The sequence below is a fragment of the Equus przewalskii genome, chromosome 16 (genome assembly GCF_037783145.1).
Source record: "Equus przewalskii isolate Varuska chromosome 16, EquPr2, whole genome shotgun sequence".
In the NCBI taxonomy this organism is placed as follows: Eukaryota; Metazoa; Chordata; class Mammalia; order Perissodactyla; family Equidae; genus Equus; species Equus przewalskii.
In genome coordinates, this window is record NC_091846.1 from 19,522,182 (window position 1) to 19,538,463 (window position 16,282).

The 16,282-nt window shown below is 47.8% G+C and overlaps 2 protein-coding genes across 2 annotated transcripts in view; one reads left to right on the forward strand and one right to left on the reverse strand.

Annotated features, from left to right (window-relative positions):
- Positions 1 to 3,377, forward strand: part of DHRS12 (dehydrogenase/reductase 12) — a 29,066-nt gene extending 25,689 nt beyond the window's left edge. The window contains 4 exon segments of the mRNA XM_070579459.1: positions 1,071 to 1,145; positions 2,593 to 2,678; positions 3,091 to 3,154; positions 3,156 to 3,377. Coding sequence (XP_070435560.1) covers positions 1,071 to 1,145; positions 2,593 to 2,678; positions 3,091 to 3,154; positions 3,156 to 3,233 — 303 coding nt within the window. The 3' untranslated portion in view covers positions 3,234 to 3,377.
- Positions 3,378 to 7,688: 4,311 nt separating this feature from the next.
- Positions 7,689 to 16,282, reverse strand: part of WDFY2 (WD repeat and FYVE domain containing 2) — a 183,228-nt gene continuing 174,634 nt past the window's right edge. The window contains exons 11-12 of the mRNA XM_070578133.1: positions 15,177 to 15,285; positions 7,689 to 14,097 (exon numbers count right to left, since the gene is read on the reverse strand). Of these exons, the coding sequence (XP_070434234.1) occupies positions 14,068 to 14,097; positions 15,177 to 15,285 (139 nt within the window). The 3' untranslated portion in view covers positions 7,689 to 14,067. The remainder of the gene's footprint in view (positions 14,098 to 15,176; positions 15,286 to 16,282) is intronic.

A 16,282-nucleotide genomic window follows, 5' to 3' on the forward strand; every position in this document is an offset into this window, starting at 1 on the left:
CGAGGGTCAGCCTGGGGCTCGTTCCTGATGACATGCACTTGAGGAGCTCCTGACGCACAGGCAGGGATCCCACATGCTCCTTCTGGCCGCGGAGCCTTCCTGGAAGCCCCTCCCCATCCTGCCTCCCCTGCTCTTAGGGGCCCCTCCACCTCCCCGACTCCTGCCTCTTGTCGTGGCTGGGTGGCTGCCGCCCACGCATGGCCCACGAAGGCCCTGTGAAAAGGGAGGCAGAACCGTGCAAAGATCTGTTTTAAGGATCCCAGCCCTCACTGAAGGCTGGTCATGCCAGAGTTGGCAAAGCCTCGGGGAAGGGAGGCTTCTGAAAAGCAGGGCAGCTGTGGGAGTCATGCAGGGCAGGAGTGGGTGGGGGCATGTCCTGGAGAACACGCTGCTCGAATGGGAGGGGACGGGCTCATGGAGCCAGTTCTCTCCTAATAGACTAAAATGACACAAATCAGAGAAATCAGGAAGAAGCCAGTTTATGTAAGCGTCATAGTCTCTGCTGTGGTGGCCAGAATAATTACCCCCCTGCCCTATGCCATCCATGTCCTAATTCCTGGAACTTGTGAATATGTCACCTTTATGTGGCAAAAAGGGACTTTGCAGAAGTGATGAAGTTGCAGATCTTGAGATGGGGAGAGTAGCCTGCATTATCCAGGTGGGCCTGATGTAGTCACAAGGTTCCTTATAAAATGGAGGAAGGAGGGCCAGAGTCAGAGGAGATGTGACGATGGAAGCAGAGGTCGGGGGGGCACAGCCACAAACCAAGGAGTGCAGGTGACCTCTGGAAGCTGGAGAAGGCAAGGGACGGGTTCTTCCCTATCACCTCCAGGAGGAATGCTGCTCTGCGGACACCTGGATTTTAGTCCCAGACGACCCACTTCAGACTTCTGACTTCGAGATCTGTAGGAGAACACGTGTGGTGTTGTGAGCCACTAAGTTTGTGGACATTTGTTGCAATAGCAACAAGAAAACTAATACACTGCTTGACAGAGAAGGGGACTGCGAGGGTTAACGAACTTGTGTTTATAAATTTCCACTATGTTTACTGCCAGGAACATTCTCCTCAGGAGGAATTGAGCACCGACGATCCACAGTGAGAAGGGACAGCATTTAATGGAACTGTGGTCTCTGCACAAAACCAAGTAAGTGAGGTGGTTTTCTCAAGACTGCATTTTATTAAGGTGCCACGTGGGTTTTTATCCAAAGAAGGCTTATTCTGGGGTACACATTAATCTGGATGTTAGTAATTCACAGCACCTGAAAATGTTCCCTGGCGAACATCTTCCCTCTCCATCAGGAGTGGAGGAGGGCTCTGCTCAGACCACGGTGGGCCTTTAGCGTGCTCCTCCGAGAAGCCACAGAAGTGGCCACCTTTCTTTTTGGTGTTTCTCAGGCCCACCAAGAAAATGGTGAGAGCCGGTGATCACCAAAACAGGAGCCCAGAGAGGCCTCCGGGCCCTGCTCAGCTCAGATAGAAGTACGGGGGCGACGCCACTCCTCGCTCCTCTGGGCAGACCCCCGGCTGACTCACTGGCTAGACAGATGCCACAGGAACAACTCTGGGTTCGCTGGGCTCACCTGGAAGGGCGGGCTCCTTCAGTTCTGAAGAAATAAAAGGACAAGGGACAGGGTGGCAGCTCTCATGCCTGATCTTAACAGAAAGTGTAGTTGTTCTGCCGTTATCTCAGCTTGTTAACAGCTATTTTTAAAAGCCTGCTGTATACTCCACACAGACAGTTCTTGCCCTGAAATCCCCCTGGTTGGGCTCCCTCACTATGAAGCTGCCGGCGCCCACAGCTTTGTCTGTTGATGGTGTTGCCTCAGCAGGTAGCCGTGTCCGGCACTCTCCCCACCTCTCCCCCTAACCCCTGTGCGCCCTGGGTATGCCCCACTTTTTTTCACTCACCCCCAGACCAAATCCTGGTAGATTACTTCTCCTAACTCAAAATCCGGACATTTCAAAGAGCCATAGTTCTTTATAATTTTCCCAGGGGACATGGGAATAAAGCACCCACTCATCATAAATGAGGCCCAGATGGAGTTCTTCACAAACTGCCCTGGACTGGGCAGCAGCCTCAATATAGCTGAGGTTTAAGTAGAGTATTTAATGATTTTTTTTTTTAAATTTGCAACTCATGTGTTCTCTAAGCATCTCTAGGAGTTAATTCACATCTCAGTGGACACCCTCATGGTGCTGGCCTGCGCTGGGGGCCTGAGCTTGGGCGTAGCAAAGAAGAGGGTCGCACAAGTGATTGTAAAAGAGGAAGATCTGGGCGAGAGGGGTTTAATTTCCTGAGGGGAGGGGTAGGGAAGTCCCAGGCAGCGGGCAGTTTGCTGTTCCTGTTCTCACGTTCTGCCCTCTCTGCTTGTTTGCACTTCCTATGGGGTGGGGGGCAGGACGCAGCACGGGGTTCTAGTCGGACCTGGTCGGGTAAAGACCTGATTCAGAGGAAGGTGAAATGAAGGGTGAAGTCTGTGCACCTGGCAAAGCCCCAGACAGGCTCGTCCTGGGTGCCCTCAGCCGGCTCCCCCGCCTCCCCGCTAAGGGGCACCTTCTCCCCCATTTGTTCAGCCTTCCCCCCTGTCCAGAGGGAGTGGGGGCCTGAGCGTGCTGGGCCACAGGGCACCGGCCGTCCACTCCTCACGAATGCAGCCCGGCTGCGTGGACACCCCTGGTAGGTCGCAGCCTTTAATTTCCATGCCGCTTATGTTTCATCTAAAAATATCTGAGTGGCCGCAGGACTGCATCTCCCCAGGAATGACCTAAAACCAGAGTAATGAGGACTCAGGGATTGCTTCATCTCCATGCGAGAGGGGATGCAGGGACTAGAGAGGGAGCTGCCTCTCCTCCCAGGCAGAGCTCTTGTTTCCAGGTTGCCATGTGCATGGCCGAGGGACGGGGTGCCTCCTGGCCACAGCGCCCCGGGACGGGGACAGCTGGTGAACACCACGCTCCCGGGTGGGAGGGGAAAGGACAGGGGCCCAGGGAGGTCAGCAGGAGACCGCTGGGGACAGCCCCCGACCACCTCACCGCTACCCAGGTTTCTGGAAATAATGAGTGCACAGAGGTAAATAATAATCACTGAGGAGAGAACTGGAATTATCCGTGTGTTGGAGCAGCAGGGAAGGAGGGCAGAGCTGTCTTCCAGATCTGCCCATCCCAACTCCATGACCTCGGGCAGGTCACCTGGGTTCCCTATGGCTTCCTCCTCCCCAAAGGAGGGAACTAAAAACAGCAGCAGCCATGGCAGACACCCCACAGTACACCCCAGGTGCCAGGGGCTTCTCTCAGTGCTGTCCGGATCCTAACTCGTGTGTCCTCACAGCCCCTACAAGGCAGGCACTACTATCACACCCATTTACAGACGAGGAAACTGAGGCACAGACAGGCTGGGCCTGGCCACGGCATTTTGGGAGGCAGGCTCTCTCATGCACTGCTGTCACCTTTCTGAAAGCCAGTTCATTAGAAGCCTTAACATCTGTACATACATCCTTGGAATTCATCGTAAGACATTATGAAAGATATGGACAATGGGTTTGCTCCTGGCAGCACTGGTGAAAGGGGAGTGAGTTAATAAATTATGGAACACCTACACGGACAAAAGAAATCTGTTCAGACCTGAAAACCCTGCTGTTGATACATGTCTATGGGAGAGGAAAATTGTCTGCACTCTATCATTAAATGGAGATATCAGGTTTCCCAACAGTACACACTGTATAATCTAATTTTTGCTACCCCCACACGCCCGCGGAAAGAGGTGTGTGTTGGTGCCGTGCGGCATCCCTCGGAGACCTGGCTGGGAGACTTGGCACAGACTAGGCCTCTGACGCACAGATGTGAGGAAGTCTGGCAATCTTCTGTTGCAAACGCAAAGGGGATGTTCTCAGCCAAGCACACCAGGAGACACAGGCCGGGGGTGTTGGGAGAGGCTAGCTTCTTGATTCTTCTCATTTCCTAACAGGAGACATGCTTGGGTCTGCTGACCAGGGTGAGCTCCATCAGGCGGTGGAGAGCCCCCAGCCTCTTCTACTCCCAAGTACATTACCCTGACAGCTCCAGCATCAACTTGCATGCTTTCAGAATCTGTGCTAGCAATCCCACCGCCTCGATCTAACATCTGGGTCAAGGTGCAGTTTGCTGTCTGTCGTCCACAGGTCACAGAGCAAGGACTGGACAGGGGCCTGGGCGTGAGGACGCTTGTCCTCTCTGAGTGGTAGGACAGAATGTTTCACGTTCCTTCTTTTTGCTCATCAGTAGTTCCTCATTTTTCCACAATAAACAAATATTGCTTCTGTAAAATAAAAAACAAAGTTATTTTTAATTTAAAAACTGAGGGCCTCTGATGAGATGATCCTTTCCATCTCTAAAATCCTGGCATCTCCTTAGGGTTCTCAAATGTTTTCAATGGTTTCTTTTCTTTCCTCGGCTTTACGAGAGAACGATTTTGTTTCCCAATGTGCTCACTTTAGAGACACTGTGTTCCCCGAGGTCTGTGGGCAACGGCGATATAGTCTGTAGCCAGCTGTGGGCCGCCTGCGCTGAGGGGCAGGCTGAGGGCAGGCGGCCAGGGCCTGGGGAGGGACGTCAGAGGAGGAACCTCCATGGAGCCCTGGGGTGCAGGGTGCAGAGGGAGGGCGAGGCAGAGGAGCTTGGCAGGGAAGTAAAGTTCTTCCCCTTCTTACTATACTCCTCCCTAAAAAGAGGAAACACCACAGCAGTCCAGGAAACCCCCAGCCAGGATCTTCAGTGGTTAGAATCATCTGAGATCGCCAACCCAGGAGGCAGGGGGCTGAGCGTTTAGTCCCTTCCCGGCCTCACTGCGGCCCACGCCCCGCTGCAGAGACCCTGGTTCTTAGGATAGAAAGGGGCCAGGGGGCCTTGCTCTCGGGTGATGGGCTGGTCTGGGTGCCCCGTGGCCCAGAGCCTGGGGGACAGAGGACCCCACACACTTGCAGCACTTTCCACCCAGGCTGCAGGGCGACACCGCAGGGGCTTTGTGACAAGGCCCTCTGGAATCTGAGCAGCTTGGGTAACAGCTGTTTTGAAAAAGAAAGAGAGCAGTTTATGACCCCATTGTTATTATCACTGTTGGTATTGGTATTAGAAAGCAGCCAACCCCCCCCCCCCCCGCCCCCATCCCTGCATTCCAGAATGCTGTCCTAATCAAACTGTCTGGGTCCCTGTCCCTTCCTTCTTGCAGCTGTGAGGCTGTCGATGCCCAGGTTCCACTCAGTGCTCAAGAACAGGGGAGCTCTGCGGCCCAGGGTGTGGATACTGTGCCGTGGCTGGTTTCTCCATGTCTGTGAAGGCGGCCGCACCCTCCTTCCCTAAACCACAGGACTGGGGCCTCTTGAGGTGGGCCCTCCTCTTTATGAAACTTAAGGTGGGGTGGGATTGTTCCCCTAGCCCATAACTGTGCCCAGGTGTCAGGGCGAGATGGTTCCTTCACCTGTTGGGGTGAATTTGTCAAGTGCCTCGCCTCTGATTTTGCACCCCCACTTTTTTTCCATCTATCTTTCTGAACTCAGTGGGTCCCTTGACAGAAGGCCTCAGGTTGTGATTCCTGTCATCAAAGTCCTGGGCAAGGCCAGGCCCCGTGGGCGCCGAATAGAGGTGATTCCCACCTGGGAGATGGAGGGTCTTCTGGGAAGCTGAGCAAGCCTGGGGGAACAGAGCCCTCCAAAGCAGCAGTGTGAAGCGAGTAACTGTGATTCTGCATTTCTATTTCCGGAGGCAGTTATCTGTTAAGGTTTTGTTTTCTACCCGGGCAGGATCCTGAGGGGCAAGCTCTGAGAGAGGCGGCAGGCCGGGAGGAGATGGCATTAAGAAGAGAGTGGCAGCCAGGGTCTTCTCTCTTGTTCTTTCCTCACTATGGATAACCACCATTGCTGGAGAATTAGGAAGCTCGGGTGACCCTGCAATGATTAGGATGGTCACACCTCCTCCCCTGGCTACCACCTGCCTGTTCCCAAACACGCCACACTCCCGTCCCCAAGCCCCATTGAGCTAGACCCACGCCTGAAGACCCTGCCCTCACCACTGGAGAACGTCTGAGTTCTCAGCTTGACTCCCGTTCTTCCCCTCTAGGTGTCCCTTCTGTAGCTCATCACGATACTCATCTGTGTGGACCCTTGAGGACACAGATGGTACCCAACTCCCGTGTGGGTCCCTCCTCAGCCTCCCCATAGGTGTCGGTGAAATGACGGACCTGCGGCCTGAGTAGCGGCAGGCAGAGGACGCTCTGCGGTTCTCACATCTTTGTCCCTCTCGCTTTTAGATCAGAAACCAGTTCCCACACACTTGCCTCTTGTTAGAATATCCTCCTCACTGGCTGAAGAGAAACTAAGAGAACTCCTGGAAGAGCTGGCTCAGAGATTTAAATAGGCCAGGCCAGACCAGACGCACGGCCAGAATCGCCTTAGAGAAGACAAGACGGTGTGGACTAGGGGCCAGTGAGCAGAGTCGAAAGATGCCACTGTAGCAATAAGGAACCTCCATGGGATGGGAACTTTTACCTTAAAATAAATATGACTGGGGCTGGGAACAAGCTAACCTTCATCTTCTGCAGCACAATCTTTTCCTGTGTAGATCTTATTTGAGAATGTGGTTTTCTTAAAAATTCTGCGTTTAGGGTCACCCCGCATTGTCACTGTGAGGGAAGCAGCGGTGAGCGCTGTGCTGCTCTGAAGCCAGGAGAGGGCTGTCCGCTGCCTCTGCCGTACGCGTCCCCGGGAGCACAGCACAACCAAGGGACAGTGCACAGTGACATAAACCAATTACAGGAGGCCTAGTCTACATTTGCTTAAGATTAAGAGTGGCTTCAATAATGCACCTGGCATTCTAGCGCTACGTTTTAAAAAAACTTCTAAATTACACCATTTTACCTCCTAGTGACTCCAGGGAAAGTTGTAATGAAATCAATGAACAGATTTAGAATATATCTTCATGCATTCTTGGTGTTCAAGGTGAAATAGACATAACTCGTCCCCCATAGTGAAGGAAAACCCGGGTGGGCACAGCTCGGCCAGTCACACGTTTGGTTCCTCAGATCCAGGCTCTCAGCCAAGGAGCCCCAAGGAAGGGGTTTTTCTGGGTGTGCCTGCCTGGAAGGTCAGCGAGCACTGGCTCCATCTGATGGCGTCTCTCCTTCCCTGAAGGAGGAAAGCAGGGGCCTCTGGAGTGCTAGGTGTGGGTGAGGCTGGCACACGTGGGCTATGAGGGAGGGGCCCCACCAGAGATAGGGGCCTCGACGTGAAGGGTGACCCACTACGCCACTCACTGGCTGTTCCACATTGTGCAGGCTATTGATTTCTCCCTGCCTGTTTTCTTATCCACAAAATGGGCCTCATGGGTGTTTAGAGAGGCTTTTCCTGGCTGTATTTGCCCTGAAGTCCTCTTTCTCCTCGCTTGGAAAGTTTACTAATCACAGTTAAAGCAGACTTCTGTGAAAGATCAAGAAAATAAAAAGGACCACAGGGCCAGAGCCCACTTGCTGCACTTTGAGTGTGTGATGAACGGTGGCTCACCTTTGTCTCCAGAGTGTAGCTTTCCTTGGGGTCTAGACAGCCAGGTGCAGGAGTGGCCCAGAGACTCCCCTCCCCTCCCAGTTAACCCCAAAGCAGGGCTGTTGGGGTGTATGTGGTTACATGTTACAGCTCAACAACAACAATGATGGGACCACAGGTGCAGGAAGGTTTCCACAGAGATTTATTTTAAACCATGGAGGCAGCTTTGCATTGAGAGTCTTACACTGGTAATGGCTACATACGGTTTCGGTTAGAGGGAAGCTCAGTGGGAAAGTGAGCAGAGTTTAAAAACATTCACAACATTCAGCAGCATTTGAGGGTAGAACTGGATACAGACATTTTAACATTGTAAGAAATTCTTGCTCAATCCCACCTAGTCACATTCAGGAAGTCAATATCCAGACTGCTCGGTCTGGTTGTGGACCGCAGTGGCAGAGAGCATGGCACTGCCGGGAGGATCCAGCTAGAACCACATCTGAGAAGTCTGTTCCAGCTTCGGGCTTATTACATTCTCAGCCTGACCCCTTGGGGAATCTCATTTCAAAAAGAAAGAAAAAGATATTGATAAAGTAACATGCCCGCTGCAGCCAGGCTCCGATGTGGCTGCCGACGGATGGCGTGCAGCATGGAAGAGTCCATGTCCCTGGTTATGGATAAGGTGGTAGGCAGGCACGAACGTGGGGCTAGCACCTTCCCTGTTGTCCAGTTAATAACAGTTTTTGTACTTTTCATATAAGATTTTCTTTTGAAAATGACAGTACATTGAAAAAAAGTTATTTAAAAAGCAAGGCAAATGGCGTAAAACACAAATATACAAGAGTACAATGGTTACCAGTGACACAAGTGTTTTGGTCCCTACTTCAAATGGGCATATGCTACTGATATAAGGCTGACATCCATTTAAATGGGGAAAAAAGTGTATATAAGTGAAATACTTTTTTCAAACCATTTTCCCTTTTTGTGTTATAGTTCACTCTCTCATATTTCTCAGAGAACCAAGGAAAAAAAAAAGGAGGAAAGAATCATAAATATCAAGGTCAGATTCTATATCTAACGTTTAAACCATCCTGCAGTTCTCTGACACTTTCTCTCCCAAGAAAGTCAGATACATGTTTTGACTCACAAAGGTGAACATTTTGAGGTATCTATTTTTAAAGAGATGGTACCATGATTAACTTCCACGTTCACCATCTTTTTCAAACCTACTAGGCTTTAGATGGAAAAATACAGAAAGAAACTTACTAGATATGACAGAAGACAAAGGCATTGCGACATGCTCTCATGTATCCCAGGAAGTCAGCCACATGTGGGTCGCTCGCTGGTAATGGTTTAGGCCAGTCCAATAATAAACAACATTCATGGAATCACAGGATCACAGGATCGGAAGGGATCTTAAGAACAATCATCGAAGTCAACCCTTATTCAAGCTGTCACCTCCTTCCCACATCTCTGACGAGGGGCTTTCTGCTGTGTGTTCAAACACTGCCTGGTATGGGAAACACAGAGGAGGAATCCCACTCCAATTTCGGACAGATCTAATTTTTAGACACTGCTTTCATGTGTTAGGCCTCTTGGTGGAAATGATAACGTTTAAAGGCAAAAATACAAACTAAAAACCCAGAGGGTTGGTATGTATATAGTTCTTGGTTATAAAGTTGAGCTAAAGTTTAAAAATAAACATGGATGTTCCTCAATTAAGTTATGGATATATGATACTTGAATAGTGAAAGACAAAGGCAAATGGATGGAATAGCAAGAACCAGAAAGCCCAAGCCCTGAGGGGGGATGGTGGGATGTCCCTGCCTTGGCAGAGCCAGGTCTCTGAGGCAGTGGCTGCCGGAGCCTTTTTACTGACACCGAATGGAGAAAAATGTTTCCACCTACTAGGCGAGTGCCACTGTGATGAGGATTTATCACATTTACCACTTGGTACTGAAATGACCCATTACTTGAAAGGACGATTTAAGGCCGAGAGAGAAATGGAGGGCAGCAGCTGCCTGCTTATGTACCAAAAGGCTGCTGCTGCTTATTAGTGTAAGGCCACAGTTGTCCAGAACAATCTTCCCCTGCCACAGGTCAAGGCCTTAAGCCTGGCTCACCTGTGTAATTGTGGAATTATTATGTAAGTTCTTCCAGGCCAAGTGTGTGCATGCAGTGATCGCTAGCTCTACCTCATGGCCTCGAGTGAGGGGCTATGCACCCAGAAAGTTTTAAAGTTAGTTACCATGGGTCATTTTAAGATAACAATTCCAGGTACTTCCAAAGAAAAAGAAACTGATACTAGCCTCAGCTGTAGGTAAACATGACTCTCAAACTAATGAGCCTCTGAGTGGACCTGTCACGGCAGACCGTGTGCTGCCGCCCTCTCCGTGGTCATGAGCATCCGAGCGTCACAGTGACAAGAGCTCAGGCTCCAGGACTGCAGCTGAGTGCTTGATATTCTCTGGCAACTCCAGACCACTTGTGGTCCCTGAGCACCAGGCTGATGCTAGATCTTGGGCCTTTATTTATGCTGTTTCTGCAGCCTGGAAAATCACGCCCTTACTTGACTCACTCCAATGCAGCTCAGAAGTCCTTGCCTCTATGAAACCCCTCTGGCCCCACCCATGCGGGACCGCACGCATACCTCCATCACTGAATTTACCACGTGATACTGAAATGATCTCTGCATGCCCTCTGCCCATACCAGGGAAGGGACCTCGTCATCCCAGGGCCTAGTTCAAAGCCTGGTAGATGGTGGGCACTCAACAAATGGTTGAACTGGACTAGAATCTCAAGGATCAACTAGGAAACTCAGTGTTCAAAATGGACTTAATTTCTGTGTTTTTCAGTCAGGTTGCTGGATATCCACTTCCACATCAGGAAAAATTTAAGTTAACATTATTTTAAAGGAGAGAAAAAGAAGAATGTTTTGACAAAATTCTTGCTTGACTTTAAAATATAAATCTTGGTGGACAAGGTCACTTACATACAATTAAACTACTACGACAAAGCAAAACCAAAGGAATCTCATTTGATGAATACTTATGTCCAGTAACTTTGATACATAGTTTAGAGCTTTCCCTTTGCTTAGAAGTCAAAATTCAGGTTTAAAAATTGATTTTTAAGCAAAAATAAATTATACTTTTAAAAAGTGAATCTCAAAACATGAGAAGGTGATGTTCCTAAGAAGGGCAAATGCTGCAGGCGCAGAGACTCACTCCAGGCCAGCCTTCACACAACAGGGTAGGGTGCATTCAGTGCCCCTGGATTTCCACTTAAATGTTGCCACTGGGATGGTCTCTGGGGAAGACCACAAGAACGAGTTAATGCTGAGGAAGACCTGCAATAATTGACTCATTGCATAGTATCCACACACTCCTAACTACAGGGCTGCGGCCAAAAGAAGTGTCAAATTCGCTTATGATAAGAGGAGCAGACCTGGTTCCTGAGAGCTCCCTGTCTCAAGGCAGTGCAAGTCTCTCCTCCCACTCATGCCATTGCCAGCTAATGTTCAAAAACAACTGTTCCTTGAAAATTCTTCTTTTAGATTCTCTTGTTTACACCTCAGCTATATCTAACTGCCTGGCATGACTAAAGTGTTTTGTGCTTGGAACATCCTACATCTCTGAAGATCCCTTCCAGTTTTGTGATTTTATGATTCTTTGAACAATTCAAACAATCAAATGAGAAATACATCATGGTTGATTGACCTCATATAAAAAGACACACGATTCCAAGTATTTTATCTAAAACCACTTTTGCTACTGTGGAGACACATCCAGGCAGTTTAAAGTTGCAGCAATATCATTTCTTTGGAGAAACTGAGAGCATGCGATTGGTCTTATCCTACCAAATAAAGGACAACCACGTGTGCGGTCTGTGCAGTCTTGCCGCTTTCCCAATGTAGCCACGTTAGGCATCACTTGCCAGAGCTGCTGTATGTTGAAGTAATAGAGCAAAATTTATGTAAAGTGCAATTCCAACATCAGCACATATCTCTCTCTGAGTCAGAAAAATGGTGGAGATACTCAATGTAAAACTCAAGAATTCACAGTATTATAAACACACAGTTGGCTTGCTTAGCGCTTCTCTCCAAATTCAAGCACTCCCACAGATGAGGAGAAAGATAAGGGCAGCGTGATGGATACCTTGACACATCTGTGGTTTTTTGATCATGACTCTCATCACCAATGAGGTGTCAAGTGGTTTCAACCTCTAAGTGGCTCTGTGGCCTGGGGAGCTATGGTGGGAGGGAGATGGCTGGAGAGAAGTGCAGGGTCCCAGACCAGAGCAATCACGGTGTAGACAGGTGATCCAGTGGGGACAATCAGTTTCCCCAATGGGGTCTGAGCTCACCTAGACCCAACCCAGACCCACGTCAGGCGGCTGGGCACCTCATCTACTGCCTCCCTGACACTGTGTTTCCCTGTCTGTGTACAGGCTGTGCGCCAAAGTTCAGGAAGGGAAAACAGAGCGATTCATTTCTATTACTCATTTCCAACACATAGCTCTCTACTATGTACAACTCAGTAAGTGGCTCCAGGTTCTAGTAGTAAACTGCAAAATAGATATATGAGTATTTTAATTCCCTTTTTAAAGCTCTCTCACAGAGCAATCATGCAGAACAGACTTAGATTAGTTTTAATAGCTTCGACTGATGGCAAGCAAGGGCAGTGCGGAAGGGGCGGGGAAGGGACACGTGGTAATTGCTTCTGTGTGTGTGTGCATGCACACACGCAACCTTAGAGTACGGTCACAGGGGCTGATCTGGTCTGATCTCTCAGGGGATGGCTGTCATGTACCTTGGCAGCAGGGGGCACACCTGCTGGTCCTGCTTCCCAAAGCTGCAGCAGCAGAAGCATCTCTGGGAAGCCCCATCCCCAGGAGGCAGACTTGGTCGGCGTTAGGGGTGCTAACCAAGTATGGTGGGTAGTACTTCTCCCAGTTAGAAAGAAAAATAATTAATCATCACGAGGGGAAAAAACTGCTTTCCAGGAAAAGAGAAAAAAAATAGGGAGGATTTCAAATACTACCACAAAAAACTGTCAAATAAGACACTGAGGAGGTAGGGCTTGGAGAAAGAAGGGCAAGTAATTGGCCTGTTTATCTGCAAGGCTTTATTTAACCTGGAGATCCCCAAGAGACTCAGTGATCCCCCAGTGCTCCCAACAGGTGAGGGTTGAATGAGCTGGGACATGTAAAGTGCTTAGGATGGGGCAGGCACGCAGCACATGCCTGCTGCTAATTTAAGCTCTATTTTTACAGGTGAAAATAAGATTTTTTTAAAAGGACTTCAATATCCCGAGTTGAGTCATTTACACACAAGAATATTCCGCTTTATCAAGTTTGACTGAATTCCCTTAAAATTCAGGTTCCTCAGGTTCATTTTCTAAAGCCCTTTTTTTACATTCCCAACAGGAACGCAGCATGAGCTGTAGGATTCAGTACCTTTTATGTCTCAGATCACACAGCTTAGTATGAAAGTGTGCAAAGTGTTCTGATAAAATACATTAAGATAAAAATCTTTAAATATCTAGTTTTTAAAGGGGAAGAAAATACAGATGGCGAGGAGTAGAGCAGGATACAATCTCGCAGTAAGGAACATGTTCAAGTTCAGAGGTGACACCACATGGAAAAACACATCCTGAAGACATTTCTTTTGGAAGGACACAGAGTTTTGGTGTTTCGTTTTGTTTTGTTTTAATATTCTGAGCGAGGGAGAGATGTGTCAATAAAATTAAAACATAAAAGACTCAGAAGGCTCCAAGTGAATTAGAAATGATCCAGGCACTGACAGCTGAAGCTCTGAGTTATAATAATCTACTCCTGTGATGACAATGGTTGGCAGCAGCTCTCACGACATTTTTTTAACATGCGAAAAAGAAAACTGAGGCAGAAACACAAGGTCATTTCTGCTCAATGAGAGCATGAATGAGTTAGACATTACGAATGGAGCATTCTTCAGGTGATTCAGGAAGTCAGTTGGTAAATCTATGGTTTTCCACATCTCTCAACTGAAGAGGATTTCTATGAAAGCACTGCGAAAGAAACACTGCGAATAAACAGTGTAAATACATACACTCTGGTTAGCAGCAGAGGAACGTGGGGGTAGACACATAGAGAAGAAAAAGATGCTGACCACATAATATGCGCCGAAGTGAAGAGAACATGGAAACTACTTTATAATGACCCCAAATACCCCGAACATTTCTCCCACACGCAAAGCAACAACTAAAATGAAGTGTTGAAAAATATAAAAATTAAACACCCCACACAGAGCTTTCAGTATACTCAAAACAATGTAGCACAGCCAGACTGTATAAACCATTTGTTAAAAAAATATCTTCTTTGATATTGTATGAACAAGTTGAAAGAGTCCCCTCGCCAGTGTTCACTCACTAGCTCACCACCGTGTGTGCAGGAAATACACCGACTCTGCCCGGTTCTAGTTTCTCTCTTACTTCTCACACGTCTGCTTTACAGCTCCAGTAAGGATTGGGATTAGAACAACCGTTTCTTGAGTAAATACTCTCTTTCTGATGCCTGAGAGCGTCATCAAGACACCACTGGGGTCATATCCCACAACTGTGAACAGAAAAAGAGGATAAATGATGAACTGAAATGAAACTGTGTTGAGGATAAACAATCCTTAGAATTAAATTCAAGTGAACTCTTTAACGTAGCAGGCAACTAAATACTGAGATGATTTCTAAATCTATGAAATAGAATTTTCCCATCAAAACGTTCAAGATAAATGTCAAAAACACGAAACGGCAGCTGGGAATTTAATCCAGCAAATGGAGAATAAAGGCAGATTATATTCCTTTAAGAGGAAGGGAACTAACAAATATTAGGCACGAAATGGGCCCCAGTGATGTGCTGTGTCCTTTCCATATCTCATTTAGTCTTCCAAGCAGTTCCACAAGATGTCTCATTCTCAGAAGCAAAGGAACTGACGTTCCCAGAGTTCACTTTAAACTTGCTCAAAGTCACAGAGGCCTGGTAGCTTCCAAAGGGGGTTATTTTAACCACCTCATCCCGCTGCTGCCTCCCCCAATGGACCAGCACAGGCCTGGGAAGTAGAGCTCAGCGTGCTGGGTGAGCCTGTGCCTCCGTCTTTCTCAGGAATGACGCAGGTGTGGCCCCTTCTGTCCCGGGCCTCTGCTGTGGCACTGAATCCATGTGGCCTACCACAGTCCTAGCAGAGGCCCAGAAGGAACGCTTCTGGATTAATTGATCTCACTGGGAAAAGATCTTGTTTATGACTTGCTGGCTTATTCCAGTTCTGCTTTTCATTCAGTGCTCAGCTCAAATCCCATCTCCTTCATGAAGCCATCTCCAGCAGCACCATCTCCCGCTCCTGAACGCTTAAAGTAATTCTTGTCTGTACTGCTCTTTTGGCTGCTGAATATGTGATGTATTATTAACTGTCTTTTTAAGAGTACATCCCCCCCAGCAGACTAGCCATTCCTTGCAGGCCAAGAGCCATGTCTTATTCTGGCGTGTACAGCCAGTGTCTGGCATGGGGCCTCGCATGTTATGGGTTCTCAAAAATGCTCACTGCTAAGGGTAACCTTTTGAGCAGCCCTCACATTGCCTTGGTGCTCCTGTATATTTACATAGGGCCAAAGATGGAAAGCTTCTACAATAGGATGGCCTCCTACCTTAATAACCTTGTCAGTTCCAGAAGTCAGTAACCATCCTCTGGTTGCATCAAAATGCACATGCACAATGTTATGCTTACTGTCATGGAAGGTAGCTGTGGGCGCACGTCTGGAAGGAATAAAGAAAGATGCCAAGAGTGAAAAGTCGTGACAGATAAATGAAGGAGACCTAGGGTGACATTACGCTCTAAGTTTTACCCAAATGGCTAAAACTGTTCACTGTTAGAAATGCTCCTCAGAGCTACCTTTACGCCCTGGTGACCTGTTCTGATTTTTAAAAAAATGTAAAAGCATTCTTATATTCTCAAAAATGGGAAGGAGATGATGAAATTTCCAAAAGTCCTTCTAGAGAATTTGCTGCTATGATAGACTCTGTGAAAATCTCTACCTCTGCTTTTGACAAATCTTGAAAAAAAAAAAAAAATCCACAGTGCTTTCGCCACGTTTAATCTCAGAAGGACTTGCCAGTAAAATGGTTTCCCTTTCCCTATTTAACTAGAAAAGAAAAATAGCATGCTTGTTAAAATGTCTAAGGCACTACCATTCTAATCGAAGGGCGAGCCCTTCTTTTTCCTCTTCTCACTGGTATAACTGCAGGCTTAGTTTTTCTGTGTATTCTAACACTTTAACAAGCAAAACAACATATAAACAAACATTGTTATTTGTTTTGTATTTTTTAACCTACGCATTTTTTTAGTAAGAAGACTTGTCGACTGCCTAGGTGCTCTAGAGACAATGCAAATACTTCCGCGGAGAAGAGGCAGGGATGTGGGAAGGGGACAGCTGTTCTCTAATCATGTTTCAAGGGTTCCCACTCCTCTGCAGTGCACTCTGAAGCCAGTTGTTTTCCTCTTTTTATCTCTAGTTAAATCTTAAGAGGAGATCTTTGTATACTACAAATGATCACTTTAAAATCTTTAGAATTAAAGATTTGGGTTTAAAGTTTGCAGTCGCTTAAACTCCCTGGGTCTGTGTCTTTATAAAATGACGAATTAAACTAGACTATCCCCAAAGTCTCCTGCAGCTCTCTAATTTAATGAAAAGAACGCTCTTACTAATTTCACCACGTATAATGAGTGGAAAATAATCAATGAACATAAATGCTT